Source organism: Odontesthes bonariensis, chromosome 21, assembly GCF_027942865.1.
Source record: "Odontesthes bonariensis isolate fOdoBon6 chromosome 21, fOdoBon6.hap1, whole genome shotgun sequence".
Taxonomy (NCBI): domain Eukaryota; kingdom Metazoa; phylum Chordata; class Actinopteri; order Atheriniformes; family Atherinopsidae; genus Odontesthes; species Odontesthes bonariensis.
Genome location: NC_134526.1, coordinates 8,131,488 through 8,158,545, shown reverse-complemented (window position 1 = coordinate 8,158,545; position 27,058 = coordinate 8,131,488). Strand labels below are relative to the sequence as shown.

The following is a 27,058-nucleotide window of genomic DNA, read 5'->3' as shown; positions in this document are numbered from 1 at the left end:
TTAAATACAGCAAGCTTAAAAGTCTGTTGTGCATATCCTGGTTCTAAAATACAAGCTCAGAGAGATCGACTGGACAAAAACAAATCAGGTTCTAAAGATACTTCTAAAGCTGAAGTTCTTGATGACACATCAGTGTTATTGGTTAGTTCAATTTTTGTCTTCATTTTTTAGAGGTTTTCTGGATTTGCTCCTCTTTTATTTATAGATTTATCTGATTCGGGTGGGAAGCTGCAGAGAAGTGTGTACGACTACAACTCTGTGTGCCGCTCTCAACCCTGGTTAGTCTTGTTTTTGGATGACTAATAAATTCCATAATAAATTCCCATCCATAGTGGATCCTGTGACTCATCATCAGACCAGGTTTTCCCCAGAAAGATTTCCAATTATGTATGGAGCCCACATTGTTTGCTGGACACCACCCAGACAGCCTGGGGTTGAAGGAGGACATAAACATGTCATCATTGGTCAGACTTGGCAGGGGTCCAGAGAAAAATTACACACCACTGCAACATTCATTTTAGTGACCTCCAATTGGCGTAACCGAGTGTCAATACCGCCAACGTGAACAACTATTTTACCGTATTTACACTGAACATGAGCCAGCAGTTGTAAAATTGATTCTACATCGGCCACTTTGGCCCCTGGAATACATGTGACTATGGTTTTAGAGATTATTGTGGAATTTAGGAGGACCAGGAATGAGTCAAACACAGATACCTTGAGGCAAAGCAGTTCGCTTGAACAACAGACTAGACTAGTTGCACAACACTGAGGGTGTTCACAAAAAGGAACAGAGCAGATTGTAGTTCCTGAGAAAGCTTAGGCGCGTCAGTGTTTTCAGCAATATGTCGCATATCTTCAATAAGTCTGTGGTGGAGAGTGCAGTCTGCTGGGCAGCAACATCAGACCAAGTGGCTCAAAGAAACTTAACAAACTGATAAAGAAAGCTAGCTGTGCTGGGAGCTGCTCTGGAGTCCCTGAAGTTGACTGTGTGTGTTCAGTCATTCCTGCTCACAGCAATAACAATAAATAAAACATGAAAAAAAAATTGGGTATTGGTGATGCATCTTTTCCTTTCATTTTGGCACCAGATTCTTTTTCTTCTCCTTCTGTCTCTGTCACAGAGAGTCACAACTTCAACTTTTCTTTGACCCAAAAGATAAAGACCCAGGTTTTTCTTTAGTCCTCAAGTATCAACTTGAACCTGAGGGAAAAACATATAGTCATTTCATACATGTTGGATCCAGTTGTGGCTGCATGGCGGTGTGCTGAGTGGTGGTTAAGCCTGCCACCCTACAGCAAAAAGGTTCCTGGTTAGAATCTCATTTGAGGCATGTAATCTCTGGGTACTCCAGCTTCCCCCTACAGTCCAAAAACATGCGTGATGAGTCAATTGCGATACACTGGCGATATGTCTGGGATGTCCAATGGCAGCTGGGATAGGCTCCAGCTACCCATGACCCTAAATTGGACAATGTTGGTGTAGAAAATGGATGGATAGATCTGATTGATTGATTGCTTTGTATTACTCACAAAAAGCTCTTCACAGCCATGGAGTCCAACTACATGTCATGGCGAAGTATTTTTTATGCTCCAGAGCCTGACATGATAGTAATGTTCCCAAACTGTTCTTAAAATAAATATGAATCCACCTGACGTCATACATTACAGTTAGATGCATATCTCAGGACTGTAAAGCCATTTTGGATGGAAACGTCAGAGCAGGTCTCGCCCATGTTCGCCCTGAAGGAAGAGTCCTTTATTTGAACAATGGGCGGACTCATCACTGAAAAAATGCATTTATGATGTCATCAATCGCTGAGTCAAGGGGAGTAAATATGTCTTATCTCGGGGTCAGAGAGCAGAGGAATGGCAAGAAACCAGAAAAACGTGTCAAATGAACACAAATAATTCAAAATGCTGTGATTGTTTCAGCTGTGAGAGATCATGAAGGTTTACTCAGTGGACTCAGTGAGGTCACCCGGCTTGTGTCTTCACCCCACGGCAAGACAAGTGCTGACACACCTTTCCCAGCTCCTCTGGAATGCGTAATGGTTAAGAAGAGACGTTTGTAACACAGTGCGGCGTTTATCACCTGTGACTAACAACGGCTGAGAGCACGTCTTACCAAACACAAGAAACTTTCTAAGGGAGCTAAAGTTGTAGAGTGAGGGAAGAGTGAGACAAGTGTGGGAGGAAAAGAGAACAACAAAGACTAAATCCTTGCCAAAAATGGGCGTGTAGTTTCACATTGAGTTTCACAGCAAGCTCCCCTTCCTGTCATTCAGCAACCAGGCCGGCACTGAGCCTTCACAGGTCACCTTTCCGAGCCGCTTCTGGTATTTGGATAAACGTGTGGAAATCTTCGCTGAATCTTTCGCATCTAAAGGAGGAAGCCTGAAACTGCAGTTGTCATCTGAAAGTGGGATATTTCTAAGAGCACAAGAAGATAATTCACCTGCATACCACCTTTATTATCAATAGATAACTGGACACACTTGGCTTGGCAGGAGTGAACTCGGATTGAGAAGGGGATTCACAGCAGCACCTTTTGAATTTGGCCAGGTTTGTACTTTAACACACCCTTGAACTGGGCTTCATTGAGTTAAGGCATTTTGTTTGGTCAGATTTATTCTATTATCCCTAAACTTAGTGTTAGACCAACAACAAGTTTCCCGCTTAGTGCACTGATACTATAAGCTTTATTAATTAATGAGCCCATGTTTGCTGTAGTAAATTTGAGGAAACAAACCAGACTGTTCTTGCTGTTTACTATAAATGATTCACAGGACTGTGTAATATTACATTATCAGCTGAAAGCAACACTCTGCTGGGACATTTTTTCAAGTTACTAAAAAATGCAGACTATGCCGGTGTGCCGTGTAGCTTTTTGATCAAATCAGAGATTAGATAACTTTCAGGTACTGTCTTCAATATGCCATGACAGCTTCTCAGCCAATCATACAAGTTTTTCAACCTTTTATTTAGTTAAAAGGGAACACTGCCAGTGTTAAACCATTCAGATGGCACTTTCTGTTTCATTTAGGATATACACTGGCCTCAAAAACTACAACATATTGTCTTGACATCCTGAGTAACGTGCTTAGACTTGTAAGCTATGCTTTTTAAAACTGTGTGAAGTGGGACGGTTTTCCCCCTTGCTGCTAAAAAACAGGTCGGTAACCTTAGTGGCTCAGTAATATGGACAGTAACAGAATTTCTCACAAGACTTTAGATCAATTTTGAACTCTGATATTCCCTCTGGGCAAGTATTGGCACCCAAATTGCAGTTGAACAGGTGTGTAACCAGACTCCATGACAATGAACACTATCATTCAAGTTCATTCTGTTGTCTATTTAACACAGACAACAACTCAGAACAGTAACTTAGCAAAAAGACAAGAGCTGTACCATCCTTTGTTACTTTGATCCGCCCCAGTTTAATAGTAATCAGTTATTACAGTTATTACAGTTTGACTGTGGAAAGGAACATAAATACTGTAAATCATAGGAGGTTATATGTAATGAGAGATAAGACAATCCTGAGACTGTTTGACTTGTTCTGCTTGAATACTTTCTGAGGTCTATGTCCGCATACCAAACAGTAAATGACTTTAATGTTTACTAACTACCAAGGCAGGATTTGGTCTTACATAATGGTTGAAACTATTTTTTTTTTTTTAAACTCAATTTATCTTGAAAAACTGCAATTAACAGCCAGACAAATCCTGAAATTGTTCTTTGCTTTGTGCATATTACTAAGTCAAAATGTTTCCACAAAGTGGAGCTAACCTAAGCTTCTTAAACTCGTGCTCCTTTGCAGATATGTCAAACTCGCAGCACACTAATGCAACAGGGGGTGAGGAGATTCCGTTGGCCATCATAGCAGGAGCAGGTGATGAACAAAACGACGCCACTTTCACTAAAGTGAGCGGCAGAATTGGAAGGGTCGCCGCATCCTGTTACAAAAACAAGCACCAGAGGACCCTGGCCTACTGCAGCATCATCTGCGGGTGCTCCTGCATCGGAGTCAAAGCTCTCACTAATTCAGTCAAGGTATTCTACTATTCTATTTTATTATGATTATTAAACAGTTCAGGGCAGCTTTTAATGGCAACAAGCTGATGGTCTGAAAGTTTAAAAGGAAGCGTTTGCACATAGAAGGGTTGCGTTATGGTCTGTTACATCACAAGTTGGGCAGAGTTTTGGTCCTACTTCCTCTGGGTACAGCACTTCCTTTCCTGTAAACCAGGGACACACATTATTTGCTACGATCATTTCACCTGTCAATAATGGATTCAAAGCTTGAGTAAATAATGATTGAAACTCTAAGCTGCAACTACTTTCTTTCTCAGGCTGAGCTGACAAAAGATCCAGAAGCTGCTGCCAAGTTTTCCCATAAGGCGAGAAGATTCGGCATCATCTCCATCTTGACGTGGGTTATCATTCTGGTGTCAGTTCCAATACTAACCGTGCTGATCTCATATCTCGTCACATTGAAGGAGTAATGACACGAAAAAGAAAATGTCAAGTGGTGCCGCTCTTCTGCTTTTGCATCTTATGAGGAGGCGACACACGGGACAAAGCTGCAGACCAATGACTATTCATAACGAAACGAGAAGTTACAAGAAACACCAGACTGCTGGGTCTGTTTACTCTTTCCCAATCGCTCATCGTCTTACAGAAAAAAAACAAGTACTCCAGAAACCGTCTACATGTTTATCAATCGTGTAATATTTATTCAAACAATATACGAACAAATGGAAAATTACAAATCTAAATGAAAATACAAATCCAGCATTAACTGTAGTTTAAACATGACACTATAAGATACAAATGTAGTGCTTTGGGTGAGCGGGATTGTCAGCATCTTTGAAGGTTTTCCACATTTTGACCACACACACTAATTAAATATGTTTAAACTTATGTAAATAATATATTTGAGTTTATATTTTTTTTAAGAAAATATACGTAGACGATCCGTGTTACGACGAGATTAAAGGTGAGGAGATGTGGAAAAACCCAAAAGATGCTGAAAACTTTCCAGCTTTGCACTTTCATATGAAAAGTTAAAACAAGGATGCTCCAGTAACGGCCCAGTTCTTAGTTTAACATACTCATTGTTACTGCATACAGTTGCAAATACTACTGAACCTAATGAGCGAGTCTGAAACTACATATTTAATAACAAGGATCGGGTCTCTACTGGAAACTAAATGGCACAGCTTCACCAGGACACGGACATTTGCCTCTTGATGTGCCAACATTATTGTTATGATTGCATTGTTACTTTATTATTGTCAAATGTATACATATGCTGTACTTTTATACAAACATTTACACAAAGCATTTTATAATAAAATGAAGTTTTTTGTGCTCAGAGTTGCTCGATACGTTTGGACATGCTGTCACGCAAAGACGGAAATGATGATTACACCCATAAAAACACGTTTTTTTTTTTTTTTTTTTTTACAGTTAAGGCAACTTCATTTACATTTGGACAAAAAAAAAAAAAAAAGAAAAGCAAGCAAGTGAACAAACCACACACACAGAGGCACGAAATATTACAGCTGAAACATAATTATAAACACCAATAAACAATCCAGGGAGAACCACAAAGGAAAACATAGCAGTGGACACTTTCTTTCCTTTAGAAATCCTCCCGGGAATACCTTGTTGTCTCCACATTTTATTTTTTATAAAAACAGACCCCCAAGGTCGTGAAAATAAAAACTAAAATGATGAAACAAGCCAACAGGCCTCGCCCTGAGCAGAGGAAAATGGTGCATGCAGTCCCAAGCCGTTTGTAGACGCACTCGATAGCACATCTGTTGTGAAATTGGTTGTCGCGAATGCAAATCTCTTGCTGGCAAATTTTAAAATCCTCCTCAAACTTGAATTGAAAAGAAATAGCTGCCCTCCTGAACAACTCTACAAAGAATACTACCAAGTTAAGTTGTTTTCTTTCAGTGCAACAAATCTGATGGAATCAGCATTCTTATTTCTGAAGACAAACACTAAAGGTAACAAACGTACAAATTTATCTACACGGAGAAGGAAAAAAACTCAACGATGTGAGAATACTGTACAATCAGAGAATCTGCTTTTATCTTAGATGAAGAGGGGCCGAGGGGATAAACGGACAGCAGCTGCTGTATATGACGTACGATTATTTTCACCACCATGTTTCTGACCGATACATTTATAGTGCTATGGTGTACAGCTATTAAATTAGCAGGCTACCAAACAAAAACATAATAACTCAATTAGAGCTCATCACCACGACATTTATACCCCAACGTGAGCCAAAGCTGGCAACCTCACGTTTACATAAAAGTATCATCGGTTCATAAATTGCTGCCAAACAAGTGAAAATACAGAAGCTGGTGTCAGCTGTCTTTCTGATCATTTATCAACCACAAATTCAACTGATCGAGCTTTGTGCAGAGCAGCGAGTCCACGTCCTGAACGCTGAGGGGCGGCTCGTCTTTCGGGAAGCCTCCTCGTCTCGTCCTAGAGGAGGAATTACCTGCTTTTCCAACTCCGACAAGAGGTTTCTTTGGTTTTCTGACTTCCCCAACCTCCAAAAACTCCAGAAAACGTTTGACACGCCTCTGGCCAAACCAGGACTCGGAGCCATTTTTGCGACTGAGAGGCACCTCGAATATGGTTTCCAGCCGGCTGAAACACAAGTGATGAAGACAAATCAGCGAGTCGGGTCAGTCAGTCAGTCAGGGAAAGAGAAAATTCTCCATTCAGCATAATGAACCCTCTGGGGTCAAACTGTATATTTGCCCTAAATGCTTTAAAAAAAAAAAAAAAAACTAATTAAATCAGATCTAGGCAGGAGGAAATGGAGGAACTCATCCTCCTTTAAAGTTTCTCTGCAGAACTACATTAACAGCTGATTTCTTAACTTGCAGTCTGGAGTTTGAGATAAATTAGATAGGATTTCACCCATAAAAAGAGAAATGAGGCCTTTAAGCAAGTTTTTATGCTTCATCCAACATAGAGCTTTCTGATTGGTCACAGGTTCAGCAACATGACAAATGCATGCAGAGCAAATAAACACGAGCGTCCCTGTGTGCTCCCGGTTTTTATTTTAATCCAGCTGACCAGGCTACTTCAAACTTAGGAGGCGTTCGGTGTGGATCTGAAGAGGTGCTGAATATGGTTATAATTTTCATTTATTGGCTCCAAGTTGCTTCAAGCTTTTGAGTCAACTGACAGAAAACCAGATCAATCAGACAGGGGATCTACTCAAACTGTTCGTTGTGTTACGTAGCATTCGCCATCATGGTGTTGAGCTCAGTACAGTAATGTGTGTTACTTTTGCTTCCCAGACTTATTCTGAATATATACGTTTTCTTAAACTGTAGAAATCCATACATATACACAAATGCAATGTTGTGAATGGACACAATAAAACTGCGTCATATACTCTGTCAAATTTGAACCAAAAGAGTTAGTTTCCAACGAACAAATGTGAAGTGAACGAAGCTCTCCTGCAGCATTAAACCCTTCTTGTTCTTGTCAACAGTGAACGTATCATCATGAACTGCGCATGCTCCCGTGGAAGCCACCACACTTTATGATCACTTCTGCACCACACAAAGATGGAACTACAATAAATACAAATACAATAGGAAAGTAAAACATGTGGAGGTGCAGATGTGTAGAACTACGCATTAAACAGTCTCACAGCAGAAACGGAGGAAAAACTGGCAGTACTTGGCAAATCCAGGGTTCAGAAGACGGCTTTAAAGGATTTAGTGAGTCCTGCCAGCCGAGTCTTTGAACAGAACACCTGTAATGCAAGCTGAACTTTTGTTTTAACCTTGACTCATGCATCAAGTAGGATTTTCATTGAGTGTTGGGTTCCCTCCCACAGCCTCTGGGCCGTTTTCATTGTTTCTTTTAGAGCTATTTCACTTGTGAAGACCCCTCCACTCCACTAGTTGTCCCCATCTTTTTTGTTGTTTTTTCCCTTTAGCAGGGAGTAAGGCGGAGGGCTCATCAGGTGGATTGAGCCACACCTGGGGCTTGTGTTCTAAAAGCTCCGCTCATGTCAGTTTTCAGTGATAATAACAGTTTTAAGGGTTAAGTAGCATTTAAAGCCAACAGAATTACTGTCAGGGCTCAAATGCTCTTTGTTAAACACGATCACATAAAGTAGGTTAAAACTAAAAATATCCTTTTTTAAAAGAATTGCTCAGTTGGCCAAGATGCCTATAGCACAATAAAAATATAAGAAACTATGAACCAATCTGTGTGAACTGAATTTTGAACAAGTTCCTGTTCTGAGTGAACTTGCACAACACTGCACACATGTGGCTGAAAGAAGCCGTCAGGCTCAAAGGACACTGCAGCAGTTCTTTTTAAAGCAACTTAAAGGCTCTGGTCTGGATTTTCAGGAACGAAACACAAAGCGCGGTGTCAAAAATAAAGCCATTTTTCAGTTCCAAAGTCTAAAAAGGGAAAAGGTGGTGAAGGTGCTATTTAAGCCGTCTGGCTGTACATTCAAGCCTCACATTTGTTCAGCTTCTTTAACATTTTTATCCACGTTGTGCTTACCTCTCCGGGGGTTTGCTGAAATTCTTATTGGTGTAAATTTCTTCCAAGCTGAACTCCTTCTTCTTCAGCCTGTATTTCAACATAAACAAAGCAAACAATGCTCCAGTTTGAGTATTGATCACAAAGTGCTCAGACCACCCAAATACAGCTGGATCTGCCCTACTTTCACATTGTAACCACATATAAAGGATTAGAGAGACTTGCATATAATCTAACAGAGCTGCACAAGACTGAATCTTCTGCAAATCTGTGTACTTTTTTTCTACGATTAAATGAAGACAAATCTGAGATCATTCTGTTTGGTAGCAAAGAGAAGAGGGTCAGCGTTGGTAAATATCTTGAGACTCGGGCCCTTACAATCACTGACCAGGTTCGTAACCTCGGAGTGTTGATAGACTCAGATCTGACTTTCAGCAGCCACATCAAAGGTGTCACCAAGGCAGCTTTTTACCATCTCAGAAACATCAACAGAATTAAAGGTTTCCTCTCCCAAAAAGACCAGGAGAAACTCATCCATGCATTCATCTCCAGCAGACTCCATCACTGTAACGCTCTTTTAACTGGACTTCCCAAAAAGAGCATTAAACATCTGCAGCTCATCCAGAACGCTGCTGCTGGAGTTTTAACCCGGACTAAGAGATCTGAACACATCACAGCAGCTTTAAAATCTTTACTCTGGCTTCCAGTCAGTCACAGAATAGATTTTAAAAGCCTGCTGATGGTTTACAAATCCCAGAACGGTTTAGGCCCAAAATACATCTGTGATATGTTCAGAGAATATAAACCCAGCAGAACTCTTAGATCCAAGGACTCAGGTCAGCTGGTCCAGTCCAGAGTCCAGACTAAACATGGAGAAGCAGCATTTAGCTGTTATGCTGCCAACAAGTGGAACAAACTGCCAGTGGAGACATTTTTAAATCCAGGTTAAAGACATTTCTTTTCTCATGTGTCTATGCATGAAATATCTTTTAACTTATTTAACTTATAACTGTTGCCTGTTTTTAAATTCATTTAAATGATTTTATTTGTTTCTCTTTATATTCTTTCGTGTATTTTTAATGCTTCTTGCACTCCCTGCTGCAATGCTTTTATTTTATGTAAAGCACTTTGAACTGTTTGTACATGAAATGTGCTATATAAATAAATTTGATTTGATACTTTGCATGCGACCAAGTGTTCAGCCGCACACTCAGCCAGTTACCTTCGACCTCAAGAGTTCTTTAAAACTTGCTGCGAGTTGTAACGACATTTCTCTGACTTTCTTTATGTACTTTATCACAAATCAATTATATTTACCTTGCTTACATCAACACTAATGTACAACTACTAGTGCCAGGTATCTCCCCAACAAGCCAAGGGAAGAAAGCCAAGAAGCAAAATGTATACAATTTATGATTCTTGTATCTTTATGTCGTAAAGAGTGAGTTAAAAAAAAAAAAAAAGACCCACAGAACAGATGTGTGGGCAATAAACACTTCTGAAAATGCAGCGTAATCTGCAACCATAGAAAAACTCAAAAATGAATGTATACCCACCCGGGTTCATTTCAACATTTCTGCTCCGTCTGGTCTTTGTCTCTGATAAGAATTTATTTAAATGAGCAAATAAATATGTAAAAGTACATGTGATACCTCTATATTTACTCTGGACACTTGTTTCCGGTGCTTACCTTCTATCCTGGTGCCAAGATTCCTAATGTGTTGAACACATAGCTCAGACAAATGCCGAATACTGCTCTACTGCTTCCTCTTTGGTGTGAAACATTTTGTACTCCCACCTTAAGTCTCAGCCTCTCAGATATACTTTGGTGGTGATAACGACCTTTGTGCGGGTGGTCCTACACACATACCTGATGGGTTTGGGCAGACCCATGGGCGTCAGGTTGGTCTGAGGTTTGGGCAAGGTTTTCCGGATTCTGATAGATGACACCTTTCCTCGTTCTTCATGCTTCCGCACAACCTGTAAGAAGAACAAGGCAACAGACCATTTTCAAGACTGTAAGACGTGATCGACACATGCATCCATGTGGGATTTTAGATTTAAAAGAGTTTCAAGCAAAGACAGAGACCCTACAGAAGATGGTAAACATCCTTTTTCCACAAATAAACAGTTCACACCTACGAAAGGTACAGTTATTTAAATGAATACGTACTTTGATCTCAGAATCAGACAGAGCCTTTTCCTCTCTCAACCCAGCGTCTTCAAACTCAGGGCTGGAGGAGCTCGTGTCCTCACCATCATCCTCCTCTTCACTCTGTTGTCTCCCCTCAGTCTCACACTGCAGGGGGTTCCCACTTTAAAGAAGCAAGGCTATTATCAGCACAGAATATGACTGGCGCAGGAGAGCTGACTGGAGATTTTAAAAAGTGTGTTACCTGCTATTTGAACCCAAGGGAGCAGTAGAGTCAACAGAACCGGGAGGATGCCATGTGGAAGAGCTCAGTGGGGATGTCGAGGAGGAGGAGGAGGAGGGAGGGGTAACATGACCGGAAGCACTGGGATTGGAAGGAGCTCCTTTGCAGTCAACTTTCTTGGAAAGGAAAGCCAGAGGGCTCAAAAGAAAGCAAGAGGCCAGAGCTGATAGGTAAGTGCTGGGGGAATGTGTGTGAGCAGAGGACATCTGCTGGGCGACGGGGTCATATGGGGCAGATCTTCTGGAAGGGTAAACTTCCTTCCGAAGGCACAGAGGGGCGATCTCCCTCTCCACCTCCACACTGCAGACCGTGTGTCGGCGAGCCCGCCGCGAAGATTTCTGAGCATGAGAGACAAAAGGACTGTGGTGGTGGTGGTGGTGATGGTGCGATGTGGGAGTCTTGCTGTGATGTGGGGAATGCAAAGAAGTCCAGGGTGTGTTGGGATGGAGGGACAGGATCTCTGGGCAGGAGTAGCTGCGTAACAGGCGCCTTGAGAACTCTTTTTCCCATGAGCGCAAGTGTGATGCATCCAGATCTGCATCCTCCATGGTAACAGATTTAGGCTTTTCTTCACCTTTACATTCCCGTCTCTGCAAAACTCTGCATCTTCTCCTTTGGTTATCTGCCCTCCTTCGCTTAACATTAATTCGTCTTGTGCTCGATCTGCTGTTTGTTTTACTGATTTCAGCATCTGTGAGAGGCATCTCATCTGTCATGGAGGCAGATACCGGTTCTTTCTCATCTGTAAGCGGCTCATCTTCACTGTTTGATTGTACATTAGAGTGTAAATGAGGTTGGAAGGGTGATGGGACAGGCAGTTCAAAAGGTGTCATTTCAAAATAAACAGGGTCCACTGAGCATTTACCTTTGACATTTTTAGACTTCTTTTCTTTGGCTATCAAATGAAGGTTGTGCACACCCTGTTTTGATTCTTGAGTTTCACTGGACACTGAGGAGCCAACAGCACCTCCAAGACCATTTTTGGGTCTCTTGGTCACGAGGCTCAGTCCTTTAGTTAAGTTGTTTCTTTTTTGAACATGCTCAGCGGAACTGAAATCTGCAGCAATGAGTTCACTCGGCTTAACTGACGAGGTAGACACCAAAGTGCTGTCTGATTCAGTCAGTGAACTTGCATGATTGGGCGATTTCCTTTTTAGTAGTTTCTTATTTGCTATCCTGCACTTGCTTGTGCAGGGTAGCTGCATTATATCAGGACGGACAACAACTTCAGATAAGGGCTTCTCTTCAGCTCGTTTTGTGGAGGTGATTGCCACAGTCGTTTCAAGATCCATGCAGTCATCGTTGTTTCCATCAGGTTTGCTGATGGCTGTCGTCTTCAGTCTTTTGCAGGAACTATTGGGCTTTACTCTGCTGCCCTTTGAGTTGCCCTGTGACACACAACTGCTTTTATCAAGGGAGCAAACCAACACAGAATCAGGGGGACTTTCAGTCTGGGCGATAATCACCGCTTCATCTATTGTACCAAGAATTTCATGCGTCGTCTTTCCTTTCCTATTTGCTCTTCGTGACACAACCTCTCTTTTTTTAGTTTTGATTGTTTGTTCCTCATCCGAAATGGTATTCAACAACGCAGCTCCCCTTCTTTGTGTTCTCTGCCCCCCATTAATGTCATCGTCTGAAGCCATGTTCATTTCATTTATACATGAAAAAGCTGCCATTCTTGTTCTCTTCACAGAGTCTTGGGGATCACAGCTGAGTTTCAGCCCCCTCTTTGCTCGCACTAAACTCGAGACCAAACACATTTCAGAGGTTTGCTGGCACTCCATCTGCTGTGTGTCCAAAGTAGGTCTCAGTGAGGTTTGTTTCGCACTGTCACTTGGGCTGCTCCTGAGGCTTTGTCGAACAACGCAGACATTTTCCACACTAGCACCACCATCTTCACTGTCAGGCTGAAGACAGCCTGCATCAGACTGGGAGTAACATACTGAGGAAGATAAAGACAGCGTTTTCTTCGTGTCACTCAAATAACTGTTGTTTGATTGAACCAAAGTCATCTGAGAAGGTTGCTTGGCACTGATCTCATGGTCAGACAGCTGCTTTTTGTATTCGGAGGTCAGAGGCTTAGAGTTGACCTTTAATTCACATCCATTTCCTTTAAGTTTTATGGGCAGTGATTCCAGCTGGACACTCCACTTCTTATTCTGGTATTCCACAGCGCTGGATATCTTTGACTTGGACTTGCGCGAGGCACTTATTTTGGCAGAGGGCCGCAAGACTCTGGAGGAACTCAGAGTTGACCCAAAAGATTTAGAGACTTGCTCAGAAACAACACAGGGTGCTGGATTGTGTGGTAAAGGCACTAAATCAGGTAAGATTTTTTCCATCTGATTTATTGCGCATTCAAGAGCCCGCTCAGGCCGGTGTGTTGACAACCCTTCAAAATGCAGTTTTTTAGAATATTTCCGAACAACATTTTTTGTTCTTTTTGTTTCTTCATCGTCAGTGAGGCCCTCTTGATTCGTTTTAGGGCCCCGATTCTTGTTCTCCTCTTTTCCGTCTGGCTCTGATGATTCAATATCAATTGCTCCTTCAGCCTGTAGCTCACAGTCCCCGAGTTTTTCAAAATGATCCGTGGACAGTGGAGGGCTATTGGCTCTGAAGAGTTTAACTGGAGTCATAACTATCTCAGTAAAACTGGCCATCTTTGATTTCAATGACTGAAACAAGGGACCAATCACCCATCCCTTCGGGGCAGAAGCATTTTCACCAACGTCCCTAACAGGCAAGTCATCGCATGTATCCTTGTCAAGTTTAGCTGCATCAAGATTCTGTTTAGTCTTTTCTTCAAATAGTTCAACTACAGGGAACTCGTCAGTTTTCTTCTGCAGGCTTATTGGGCCATTTTTCCTATAATATTAATGAAAAAAAAAAAAAGACATTCAAACACAAGTGAACATAAAACATTGGAAAAACTGCTGAGACATCACAGTCTGAATAGTTTCTTTTTTGCTTAATTCAGTTGTAAAATAATGAATGAATTAAATACTTCAGTAACACTTGCCCACTGACCACTTAACTGAAAAACACCACACTTACAGATTGTGTTGCTCTGCAGTAAAACTGGCATCACATCCATCCTGCAAAATAAATCAACCATATTTTATTTTATAGTTTATACAGTAAGTGGGTGCAAAAACAGCTCCGCTCCATCTGCTGCTGAAATAGTCAAAAACACAAATCACAATCCTGCTACTTCTATTCATAAAATAAAAATGTTTTCAGAATAAATATTTCTAGCCATGTTTATTGTAGTTGCAATAACACTTAGTCACTTTGTTATTGTGTTCATTCTGAAAAACTAGCAATGGTTCACTTCTAGTTGAAATAGTCAAGTTAAAGTTTATTTCTATAGCTCATTTAAAAACAACCAATACGAACATAAACATCATTAATAAAAAAATAAAATAAAAGACAGTGCCTCTCATTCTGTAGTGTCAGCAGCTTGAGCATTTGTAGGTCACATTAAGACACACATTGTTTGTTTGTGTCAGGTGCAGCAGACCGTAAAGGAGGATTAAAGCAATTAACCCTCCCACCCTTTTGGAAGAAGCTACAGTACTACAGAGCAGCTTCTGTACACAGAGTTCAGGCAATGGTGGCTTTTAAACATGAGAAATGCTATCAAAGACATGGAAAAGCACCGTGTTTTAGCTTGCCTCTGAACATATCTCCCCAACAAAAAGGATGCAATGAAGAACGTGAAGCTTGTGGAAAGAAAACTGACCTCGATTGGCTTCTCCTGCACACTTTCAACTCTAAGCTGCTTGAACTGTGACTCCTGCACCTACAAATAAGAAAACAGATTAATGCAGACACTCAATCTCAAGTCAATCTATTACTAATCAGGTTTTGAACAAGACTGGAAAGTTAAACTTTATACCATAATTGCATTCTCCCTTTGTCTCTTTGTGAGGGACGGATTTTGTTTGGATGGTTTCTGGGCGGCTTGGCTCTCTGAGTTATCCTGCTTTTTCGGAGTCTGGGCTCTGATCCCTTGAATGCGACCACTCCTTCTGTGTCCAGATTGTCCATCATTTGCAAAGCTAAGAATAATAACAATAACAATAATGAGAGAATAAAAATGAATTGATATATTTGCCAACATTCCGCACTTTCTGTAGGAAAATGTCCCTGTTTATGAGGAACAGCCCAATCATGCTGGTATCAAAAATTGAAACAATTATGTAATAGATACCCAAGTTATACTTATTCTTTATGTAGAAATCTAAAAATTTTAATTGTGATTGTATTAACTACTAGCTAATCATTAAACCACAATTGCCATCAAATCCAATCTAATTGCTATCCAACCATTAAAATGAGCAAAGTCATTTAACTAAGTATTAACAAAAAAAAAAGCAGTCTCCAGCTTAGGTGCAAATACCAACATCTACCTGCCAGAACATCACAGATCCAACAGCTGTTGGTACTGTGAAAGCTTGGAGAAAAAAAATGTCCTCAGAGTTCTTTCACTTCAAGTGAGGTAAACTTTAGTTATATTCAAACAAGCATAGTATAGTATACCATATTCCCGAGGATAAAACTGGACATCTAAAGCCACCGGAATCAAGTAAATTCAGCAAATATATTCTATATTGTTTGTAAATTGGTCAATCTCCCTGTTTGTATATTGTTTCTAAATCCATCAATCAGTTGAAAAGCCACAAATCAAAAAGGGAAAAATATACAAACAAAAGAAACTAAAAAGGTGCAACGACAACTATACCTGGGAGTGATGGAGGAAAGGAGGAGGAGAGGTGGTGGAGGTTCAGTGTGGGGAAGTGCACTACAAACAGGGTTGGAGGGAATAGCATCGTCATCCATTGGACAAACTATCTGAGGGAGCAAGTCAGAGGGATAAGTCAACATCCCCTTGCTCTGTCATACGCTCTTTTCCTTCTTGTCTGGCCTTTTCTGTGAATAAAAACGAACGAAAAAAAAGAAAAAAAACATGCTGGGTATCACATCAGAACAAAATCAGTTGCACTTCCTTTCCCTAATTTCTGGATGGGGAGTTTACTCTGAAATAAAGAATATAAACCAGTTATTAGTCTGCGAAATTTAAGAAAATGAGATCTGGCTTCACCTAGACAACAATCAAAAACAAGAAAAAAAGTTTAATATAAACCATCTAAAAAAACTAATAGTAAATAAAAATGTAGGTACACAGTTCGCTAATAATGAAAAATAAACAACACAACCGAGAGGATAACCCATTAAAAGATCATTTCCACGATGCATGGTCAGTGTGGGTGACAGAATACTAATCACAGGATTTAAAAATAAATAAATGCATTTCAAAAAAGGCTTTACGTCCGTTTCCTAAACGTCATTGTTATTTATTTTGTAATATCAAACACATTTATTGTATTTTTGGGCGGGTGAGGGTCTGAGTTGATGGACAAAACATTTATAAACATTTTAATTTACCAAAGCTGACTTAATTTAAGACTAGTCCCGTCAAATCGCTATAACAGAAATAAGAACATTAAGGGGGAAAACAGCTCGTGGCCGTCATCACCGGTTATTTTGATTGGGACACAAATCGTTCACTCGGCTAAGGAAAAGTTGTTGTGCTTATGTCTCAAAACTTTTCCAAGATGTTGAAATTACAACTTAACCATCTCAAAATGTAAGCAACATTCAGCACAATAACAATCTCAGTGAGTACTTGTGGGTAATTGGAAGCGGCGGTTCGCTCAAAATTGTGCGTGGTCTACTTGCTGGAGGGAGCAACCTCGCTTTTCAAACTTGGATTTATGGACTGACTTGAGGTAATATTACCCAATCTCAGCATATGTTATGATCATGTAGTGAATAAAAACCCTTCAAATCGGTGGAAGCAGAGCTTTGCAACTCCGTTAATGCTGTATGATTCGGCTAACCCCTAAAACGTCATCCAGAAGGTAACAGTTACTGCGCCAGGTAATAGTCGTAGCCAGGATCTGTCATTTTTACGGAACGCTCAATATTTTCCACAGGTCATATAGATAAACCCTCGTTTTGTAGTTTGCATGCACACGGTAAAAGTAGCTTGAAAAAATTTGAGGGAAAACTTACCTGTAACGTTTAACTGGATTATTCAAGATTATTCCGAGCCCCCCGTAAGCAAGACATGCCGGACGGACGGCGCCCTACAGCGAGTCGCCGACGTATCCGTTTCTAAAAAAACCAACAAGCAGACAAGACGGATCGTCCAATCACCGTGCGAGATATTTTTCCGCCTTGTCGATACACGACCAATCAGGAGACAACATTTAGGGTCGAAAACTGAGGGCAGCCAATAGGAGCACGCCGGAAAATACCTCATAAAAGATGTTGTCTTCTTCTACGTCCCCGAATGACCCACGATGTTAAAAGACCCCGGTTTTTAAACATTGTCCTATTTAACGTGTCACCACCCTTTTAAGATACATTTCTAATAACTTTTCTTATATGAGCAAAGACATTCTTATCATTTTCATATTGTCTGATTTTATATTATTCATTGCTTTTTAGGATTTCTTTGGAATTTAGTACTGATTAATCAAGTTTAAAAAAAAAAATCTAAATTACTGTACTAAACGCGACATATTTGAACACACTATGATGTCATCAATAGTCAAAAAAACCCTAAATGTTAAATTAGCACCCATGATCTAGATGTTTTTCTTCTATGAATTGACACACTTTGTGTATTTGTTCCCCGCATTTATCACAGAATCAGACAGTTTATATTGTTGATATTGATCTTTTGGTGCTCTGATCTGACTAAATGGACTGTGTTCTATTGGAACTGATGTCCTTTTTGTATAAATTTAAAGCTGTGTGCAGGTAGTGTATATCTTAAGATTTCTATAATGCAATGAACAGAAGACACAAAAATATCAGCCACTGCTGAGGTTTAGTGGGGGTTTGATTTAGTTCTCAGGAACTAAAACCTAATACCACCACAGAAATGAGCTATTTATTTAAAAACGACGTGCAGAAAACAAAGGCAGTGTAAAGATGATCAATCTGAAACAAACACCCTGATAGTAAAGACTGAGAAAAGATTACAGGTCAAACATAGGATGCTGAATGGTGATCACGGTGGTAGTGATTCGTTCACTGCTGGATGTAATTCATGTATAGAGCTCAAAGTCTATTCTTCTGGAATTGTAGAACTGAGATCCCACCTGATCCACTCTCCTGCAGTAGACCCCGGTGTTGAAGTAGCCTTCATCCACCCAGCCCTGGAAGACAGACAGTAAGAAGATTAAAGCCCACCGGGGGAGGACAAATTCACAACTCAATTAACTCGTAAACGTAAAAGGGTTTACTGAAAACTTTGCAGAAGAATTACCTGCATCTGTTGGCTGGTGAAGGGGCCGTAGATTTCTGATTTATCCACATTTTCCCATTTGTACTCCCACATTACTTCATCACTCACTGAGAAGAAGACACAATTGGATTAAACAAAACAGATATTATGTAATATCTAAAGGTAAACACTTATAAGTGAGACTAAGTAACCTCTTTCGTCTTTTTCCTCATCATTGTCACCAATCTTTTCATCAAATTTATCAGCAAACATGTCAAGCTCTTCTTCTTCCTCTTCGTTGTCATCACTGGATTTCTTCCCCACAGCTGGCTGCTTGCTGTGCATGCTCTTCATCTTATGGGCCAGTTTTTCATAGGTTTGTTGATAGATTTCAAACATCCCAGATCCAACCAGTCTGTCAGCTAAAGCCGTGAGCTTATCAAGCTTTTCTGTATCCCTTTTGGTCTCCTCTGTGACTTCGTTCTCTACTCTCAGCTTTCCCCTCTTTCGTCCTCCAAGGCCTCCTAACCGACGGAGTGCTGCAGCAACTGTTTCTCCGGGCTGCAACAATTCAATCACAGCTTCTGTGAGTTGGTGCTGTGTGAAGGATGCCAGGGGGTCCTCTACAGGCTCCATCTCTACCTCCTCTTCCTCTTCTTCTGCCTGCTGCTCTTCTCTCCGTTTTTCCTCCTCTGCCTCATCCTCATCACCAGCTCTGCGTGTCCGTTTGGCTCCGAGACCTTTCTTCTTTCTTTTTAAAGGCTGCTCTTTAATTCTCACCTACAAGAAGAAACATATTTTTTATTACAAATTGTTTAGACGCTTTCACAAGTGAAGCTTATGTCCCTGAAAGGCAATTACCCAGTCTATGTTGTCAAGCCAGTTGTCTCTAATCTCTTTTTCCTTTTTGATGAAATAGTTCCCCTCTGAATCAAAGTGTCCTTCCTGCATTTCTTCTTCCAGGTTAAAGGGTGTAATTGGTACTCCCTCATCAAAGTCAATTGTTGCGCCTTCTTGCCCTGAAAACAAGAAAAAGTGTCATTGTATTGAAATAAGCTACAAATATTAAGCATTGATTAGTCAAAGCACTACTTTTCAAAACATATCTACTTGGAAGAAGCAGAGATGAGAGACTTCAGGCTCCTTCCAGTTAAAAGCTGGTTTCCATGTTTGAATAAATAATAAGAAAATCTGCACATTTTTGCACATCAATATGTTGTCCAAATGAAAAAACATTTGGACAAAAAGTAGATAAGACCACTTATCAACCATGCACCGCTTCATAGTTAATATCAACAAGACGTACCCTCCACATCATCACTGGCTAGGATATCATATTTGCTGGTCTTTTTTTCCTCTCCTTCATCCTCTTCATCGCTGTCGAGGGAATGTTTACCCTTGAACCTGGAACCCGGTCCACTCACAGCCTCACAGCTTTTCTTCAACAGTTAAAAAAGCAAAAAACATGACATTACTTAGGAGTAAATATGATACAAACATCCCTTTTTCTGAAAAAGATTGTTTTTCCTTGCAGTTGAAAGTCTAATATATTATCGATCATTGAAAAATTACTTTAGTTTAAAAATCAAGTTATTCTAATAGGAAGAATCATTCAATATTTTTTATATTAGTCTTATAAGACAGGTCCATTAAAAAAAGCTAAACAATAAAAGATGTGAGATTGAAAGTATCCTGAAGATAACCAAAGCTACTACATTTAATTACCAATGTGGTTACCTTGTTTCCTGAGTCAAGACAAATTACCAACTCTACTAATACAATGATTTGTAAATCACTCAAATCCTAAATCTAATTGAAAGTAGCACAAAGACAACATATCCAATGCTGAAACTGGGATCTTAAATCTTTCTCTGAAACATGCTCTTTTTTAATTTGAGCACATTTTAAAAAAAGAAGACAAAAAAGTCAGGACAGTGAAAAAGTTGCTGCAGTTATTAGAAGAAAATAAGAGCCTTTATTTATTGTATTCTCTGGTTCATAGTGTGTCAAATGTTCTCAGTGGTTAGTCTGGAAGTCAGACGGGTCATTCACTCTGAATCCTCTATCACAGAACCAAGTTGTAAAGTGTCCAGATTTCCACAACACAGTTATTGCACCCGAAATAATCTTACTTTGCGAAACACTATTTTTTCACTTACTCATGCTGCCTTAAAATTATCAAACTGTACTCATTTTTCAAAGACTCTTATTTTAAACCTTATCATGTTAATTTTTTAGCTTGAAAATATAATTAATCCACCACTTTTTAAGCTTTTTCAGTACTTTATTCCTACTTTCACAACTTTTTTGATAAACAATGGGATCCAAAAAAAAGCAAGGATCACCTGCATTAAAATATATATATATATATATATATATATATATATATGCAACAAAACAAACAAATAAGAACCATTGTGAACAGAACTATATAATACTTAGTCATATTCCTGGTGACTACTCTGTGGTGTTAGTTCAGTTTGCAATTTTTATAAATAAAATGAGTTAGAAGAATTCTGTTTGAAAAACAAAAAAAAAATTATCCCCGACTTTCTGATGGCTCCATATAATATTTTGCTCAAATGAAATGACTGAACTGACATCACAACATTCTGCTCATCCTTAATAAAAAACATAGCTGCACTACCTTTTTATTGGGGCCGTCGTCTTCCAGGTCAATCTCCCCGTTACCGTCCTCAAAGGTGACTTTTCTTTTCGACATTGCGCTAAAAAAAAGCCAAAAGACCAACTGTTTTAATCCCGTAGCACAACCGAGGCTGATCTGAAACTCGAGTTAGTAGTATTATAACACCTCCGTCACCACAAAACTCATGTTAGCTTCGTAGCTCAAATTTTCGCCAATAACAACAACGCACCGCGCATATAGCAGAAAAACTAAAGCGTTTATCAGTTCAAATTAATCATATCAAGTAGCTAAGCATAATTTTCATACACTTTCAGAAGAATATAGAATATCAAGAAAACTGTTAAACTCATAAAACGTGGTAAAAACCTGTTTGAAATAATTCAAGGAACGTTCGTTTTCGTTTCTTGTTCGTTGGTTTTCTTCTTCTGTTATTTTAAATACTTTGTCAACAGTGCACGACGCACTACCGCCGCCACTACCGCCGCCACCTGGTGAGGAGGGTATGTTGCATTATATATTTATACTACTGACGTTATTTTGATGTTTTCAAACAGTCATCTAACGAAAACATCCAGTTGGCTCTATTATTTTATTATTATCATTATAATCATTAATATTATTATTATTATTATTATTATTATCATTGGTAGAAGAAGTAGTCATATTTTTGTAAAACACATAGTTTCTTTCGTAAATTTGTACCATGAGTTGTTCCTATACTCTGCCTTAGATAAAAGTAAAAGTGAATATCTAGGTATTAAGAGGCAAGGATATTTCGTTGATTCAATCATTCCTTATTCTTTTTCTATTTTGTATTAAAATAGTTAAATAGTTCATTTGATTAAAAAAAAATAGCCCTCAAGAGTTTAAGCAACCAGTTCAAAGTTCCGAGTCATAAACATCATTATACAGTACTGAATGTAATTTTTTTCCCACGATAATAAATCATCCATATGATATCCAGAAAGAAAACAAAAAGTAAAAAAGCTGCTATTTGGGTTTTCTAGGTGTCTAAAAACTCTCTTTTCCTCAGTGGTTTTCACTGTTCAGTTAATATTTGTTTACATATGATTTAAAATTTTGCTAAATTGATAATTTGTTAGGTCTTACATAAAGGAATCTACAGGTAATATATGTTCGTCCTTAGCCTTATCATAATAGTTTATAAATGAGGGTGTTGAAGCTTGTCTTTCATCATGTGACATCATTCAATAAGTTGAACACGATTATGGTATATGATGGTAAATCTCAATGATACTTATGATTATTTGGGAGTTAATTTCCAAAAATAACTGTCTGAATTCTGAGCTCTGTAGCTGAATCATCTCCTGACATTCATTTTTGCCTATCATTAAAATAAAGATAATCTCGTTTGTATTTGTTCTTTGATATGTTTCTTTTTTAGAGAGCCTTTTAAAGGATTTTTAATGAAACCAAAACTCAAATCCAACAATACCTGAGAAAGTGTGACACTATAAGTGCAGCAGTTTTATGACTTTGTGGAGATTGTTTGTCATTAACATTAAAATCAGAGTTGTTTCATGAACACATGTAGTTTTTGCTGTGAAGTTTATATAGTGCCCATTCTAGCTGACTCCAACATGCTGCATAGGCTCTTGATGTTTAAATACTTTGGACCATTTTAAATTCAGAATTCCTTGAGTTGTGACTGTACATGAATAGTGACTATAGTGAATATACACAGTAAGCAAAGACATGTAGAAAATTTCACTGAATATCTTCACAACATCTGACTAAATCGCCATGTTTCTATCTGAAGAATCACCGCCACATACCATCAGAGACCACATAAAACTCATCTGATATGAAGAATGCAGAAGTGAGAGAGCTGAGACATTAAACCCCACCTCAACATTTAGCATCTCACTTCCAGGTAGCTCTTCTTGACAGTGAGGCTGGTTTCGACTGCTTGATTCAGCTGGGTTTAAACCATCCGCTCAAGGCAGACTCAAGAGAGACTATAATGTGTCCGTATATTGTTACCAGGAAGTGGGTCGAGTTATTTATATTTCAACACTCGTCCTTGTACCCGTAGGAGAACCAGTGATAGTAACCTGAAACTAAATATTCAAACATGATCTGATGCTGGTTGAATCAACCTGGCGGAAAACAATTGGCTTCGCATTGAGGAACCAGAAGAATCAAAAGAAAATACTTGTGAATGTAAATAATGTCAGCACTGTATGGGAATGTAAAGTGACCTCGCGTGGGATTTAAGCCCAGTAGAGGTAAGTGTGAGTCACTGTTGTCTGTTATCTCACTGCAGTCTTAGTCAGTGGCCAAAAATAAAATTTGAACTTTGACTAAGAAAATGTACTTTCCTTAACTCTATTTCTGTCATGCTCACAATAACTGTTTCACTTACATCTGTGTGTGTCGGTCTTATGAAATCTATTACATTTTCTGTGTAAATGCCCACTTTATTTGGGGTAAACAAGAAGTGTTTGTAAGTTGTAGCTAAAACTATGAGGCGGGTGTTGCTGATGTGGATGTATTTTGATCAATCTCACACGCAGTCGCTGTAGTTCCAAGTAAATGAGTCAAGCCATTTGAAAGGTTCACAGTATACATTGATTTGCAGCCCTTTTTCTAGGTTTACATGAAGCTTGAGCCTCACCTGTTCAGTTGCTCGTTAACACAAACAGATAATCACATGGCCACAACTCAATGCATTTAGAGGCTGTGGCGCAAAAAGTGGGTATGCTCTATATGCAGCGCTGCACTAGAGGGGGGGGGGATTGTATGAATTTACTTCAAATAGTCTATTCTCTCTTTTTTGTAACGTTTCTCTTGGCTGCGCAGCCTCCCGTACATGTCTGTGGATTATCATAAAGAGAGGAGGATGGATTTTGTCTATAAGTAAATAATCAGGAACTCTTGTGAGTATTATATATTTTATTTACATATAAACATTGAATTATAAATATAAATGATGAGTCGCTCTTAATACGCAAAATGCCTCTCATAATTCATTATTAGTAGGCTAATTGATGAACATCCTGCCGCTGAATATGTGTTAAAAAAAAGAAATCAGAAGGAAACCTGCAGAAGAAAGTCTTCTAACAGCTGTCTCTCTGTGTTTATTTGCATTTAGTGGGAACATTGATACATTAAGTACTAACTGTTGTTCAGATGTTGTACATTTTGCATTTAATGACAAATAAAAACAAGAATTATTCCCGAAAACATGGAAAGTGTAATGTTTACAATAAACTATTAAGTCTTTATAGGCCATACTTGATAAATAAGATTCATGGGGGGGGGGGGCGCCAGTCATGCGTTTGCATACCTCTCAGAAAGTGGATAGTTGCACCCCTGGCTGTGAAGTTTTGGGAGTATGAAACAGTCTACATCTCATTATTTAGTTTTACTGTGAGTACATTCCTAACATAACAGGACTTTCTCTTTTATAGGGGTGGGAATGAAGCTCCATGAGAAGATTCTGACCCATTACTTATCATGCACCTCTCCAGTAGATAAAGAGGGATATCTCTACAAAAAGGTTTAAGAAGACATAAAAAAAAAAAACTCATTGCAGATCAGTTTTCATTATGTTGTGATGTGCAATAATCCCTCTTTGCTCTGATTCATTTCTTGATAGAAAGAGCGAAATGCCACCTACCAGCGAAGGTGGTTTGTCCTGAAGGCAAATCTGCTTTTCTACCAAGAGCGCCCAGCTGACCGGCACCTGTTGGGTGTCATCGTGCTGGAGGGGTGTGAAGTCCGGCGCTCAGAGTCTGATGGACAGTTTGCCTTCTCCCTAGTGTTTGGGCCTGGACTCAAAACGTACAGATTTGCAGCAGGCGATCATCAAACTCAAGAGAGTTGGATGAAATCATTGCTCTCAACCAGCCACTGTTACCTCACCGCGCTAGTGAGAGACCTAGAGAGGCAATATGAAGGTTTGTAAGGAGTTCTCATTTCTGCAGATTGAGACCTTTTCCTATTTCAGGCTGTTTTTCTTTTACTATATTTAATATATGCATCCATTGCTGTTGATTTTTGGCTTTGACCAAAGATAATCTTCTGACCACCACTTCTAAAACCCACTTGAGACATTAATCTGCTTAATACTTTAAAAAGAAAAAGAAAGTTTTGGCTTTTGTTGCTTCACGCAGTTGTAAGACACCCAAGCTGAGAATATCCACAGACATAAACCCTTGTAAAACTGCATATTGTCATCTTTACAGCATATATGAAACAAGAGAGACAATCATTTTGTTGATGGAGCCAAACTTGTTGTTCCTCCTTGTTGCCAGTGATGTGCTAAAATAAGCTGACAAGCCACTGTTGTACAAAAAACATGAGAGTAAATGGGATTATCTGTCACAACATATTGTAATATATAAATATATGGTGACCTTTTCATGTCTCGTGTCTGCAGAAGCTAAACAGCAACAAGGCCCTGGTAGATCCTGCTCCTCTGTCAGTGCCCTCCGCCCGTCCACGAGCAGCTTCTTATTCTCCGCCCATGGAGCAATAGCAACAGTCAGGGAGGGGAGAAGCTTCAGCGCCAGTTCTGTTTTACCAGCACTTTCAGTACCAGCTAAAGTGGTGGCTAAAAAGTCCCCCAAACTGTGGCCTAGGAGAAATGCTTATGTCACACCACTCAATGGACCGGCACCTTTGTATGGCGAATGGCCTCTGGTGGGGTCGGATCCACTTGATGAGTTCAGCAAACTTCATGATTATTATGGCCAAGAAGTGAAGAGAGCCAGAGAGGAGTGGCTGAGAGGCCGACAAACACAAGAGGACCGCAGTGATGAAGATCTCATCGACTTAGGCTGAAACAAAAAGAGCAAAAACGATTCTTTAAGAGGAACTGAGATGACTCATGTGTGTCAAATAGGAACTGAAGCCGATGTGTTATTTCAAATCTCTCCACAGAGTGTGAGGCCCAGACAGCTGTTCATGTGCTAAAAGTTAATCCATTTCATAGTTTAAATGTTAGATTCATTTCACAGGAAGTGGAGATGAGATAAGATGGTCGTTCACCGTGAGATACACATTTCACACTGCACACATGAGAAGAAACATAGGTTCTGTGGGTGTCGGCACATTTGCATCTTTTGGATATTTTCCAGTGTGCAACGCATTTTCATTGCCTTTTAATTTTTAACAGGTTAATTACATTAACAATTCATCTGCTCTTTTTTAAGAGTTTAAGGAAACCATGACAGTGTGACGGGAAGTAATCAGAGCACGTTATCCATTTCTTGTTTTTTTTCATGCATCAAACCTGATGCTTATCCATCAAACCTACTGTTTGTGAGGGAAGCTTCACAAGCTTCCTCTGTAGCGTAAAGATTTAATGCAGTATTAAGCAAAGAGTAATATACGCAGTACTTTTCAATGCATAAAAGAATAAAACTGGTCTGTTGGAGTAATTAGTTGATTCGTGTCCTTTTTAGCTAGTTGAAATGCTGACACACAACCTTTTGAGATGCTGTTGTTTAAAATAAGAACTCAAAGACTGATTTTACACAAGATAAAGATGCTGCAGTGATAAACGAGTTAAGTGGAGTTTTAATGATTTATGTAGGAGGCTTTTTATCGTGGTGATATTTCTACCTGCCATAGTGAAAGTTTGCAAGTTTGTAACTGTGAGCCATTCTGCATTCTCAAACAGGAGAAGTTAACTAAAATCAGACATAATCTGATTAATGGAAATTAATGAATTGAAGATTTTGTATTTTGTTTGTTTTCTTTGCTTGGAAACCTATTTTGAATTGGCATTATATGAATTGGACTTATTGGATTTAAATTAATTTGGATTTTATTCAATTGTAATATCATTAAAATTAATTGGATTTTAACTGAATTGAAGTGGACTGTATCTTTCAAGTGCCTTGAGATGACCTTTGTTGGGATTTGGTGTGAACTAAATTTAATTCAATTAAATTTAGTTCATAATCTGCCATTTTACAGTTGTTTACACCATGGAAGGATGAAGAAAAAGCTGTCAGATTATTTATTTTGTACTCTGTACTCTGGAATTGTTAGCTAATCAATGTAGCGATTGACAAAACATTAACCTGCTATAATTTGGGAGTGTATCAGACAAAAAGAGACATTTCTACAAGCAGATTTTTCCTTTTT

General features: G+C 39.3%; 3 protein-coding genes and 1 long non-coding RNA gene across 6 annotated transcripts; 2 read left to right on the top strand and 2 right to left on the bottom strand.

The window, feature by feature from the left end:
* The first annotated feature begins 1,953 nt into the window (after positions 1–1,953).
* Positions 1,954–5,382, top strand: LOC142372151 (uncharacterized). Its single transcript, XR_012768191.1, has 3 exons — positions 1,954–2,565; positions 3,824–4,056; positions 4,356–5,382. It is a non-coding gene; the product is annotated as an uncharacterized LOC142372151 (long non-coding RNA).
* On the bottom strand, positions 4,713–17,334 carry prr14 (proline rich 14). Of its 2 annotated transcripts, none has more exons than XM_075454986.1 (10): positions 17,070–17,334; positions 15,736–15,923; positions 14,890–15,052; positions 14,734–14,793; positions 14,046–14,086; positions 10,950–13,856; positions 10,727–10,868; positions 10,424–10,533; positions 8,575–8,643; positions 4,713–6,681 (listed from the first exon to the last, which is right to left on the bottom strand). In XM_075454986.1, the coding sequence occupies exons 2-10, from the start codon at positions 15,876–15,878 to the stop codon at positions 6,390–6,392; spliced, it is 3,927 nt and encodes a 1,308-aa protein (XP_075311101.1). In that variant the 5' UTR covers positions 15,879–15,923; positions 17,070–17,334; the 3' UTR covers positions 4,713–6,389. The 2 variants fall into 2 exon arrangements, with proteins under 2 accessions (XP_075311101.1, XP_075311102.1); XM_075454987.1 differs by having other exon boundaries at positions 15,736–15,845.
* A 552-nt stretch (positions 17,335–17,886) lies between these two features.
* On the bottom strand, positions 17,887–21,396 carry cd2bp2 (CD2 (cytoplasmic tail) binding protein 2). The gene is made up of 7 exons (XM_075454363.1): positions 21,305–21,396; positions 20,939–21,017; positions 19,598–19,730; positions 19,153–19,310; positions 18,504–19,071; positions 18,334–18,419; positions 17,887–18,223 (listed from the first exon to the last, which is right to left on the bottom strand). Exons 2-7 carry the CDS (start codon positions 21,011–21,013, stop codon positions 18,113–18,115), a joined length of 1,131 nt encoding a protein of 376 aa, XP_075310478.1. The 5' UTR covers positions 21,014–21,017; positions 21,305–21,396; the 3' UTR covers positions 17,887–18,112.
* A 1,434-nt stretch (positions 21,397–22,830) lies between these two features.
* pheta2 (PH domain containing endocytic trafficking adaptor 2) lies at positions 22,831–26,703 on the top strand. Of its 2 annotated transcripts, XM_075453864.1 has the most exons (5): positions 22,831–23,187; positions 23,762–23,838; positions 24,373–24,461; positions 24,561–24,861; positions 25,344–26,703. In XM_075453864.1, the coding sequence occupies exons 3-5, from the start codon at positions 24,381–24,383 to the stop codon at positions 25,745–25,747; spliced, it is 786 nt and encodes a 261-aa protein (XP_075309979.1). In that variant the 5' UTR covers positions 22,831–23,187; positions 23,762–23,838; positions 24,373–24,380; the 3' UTR covers positions 25,748–26,703. The 2 variants fall into 2 exon arrangements, with proteins under 2 accessions (XP_075309979.1, XP_075309980.1); XM_075453865.1 differs by lacking the exon at positions 23,762–23,838.
* The last annotated feature ends 355 nt before the right edge of the window (positions 26,704–27,058 follow it).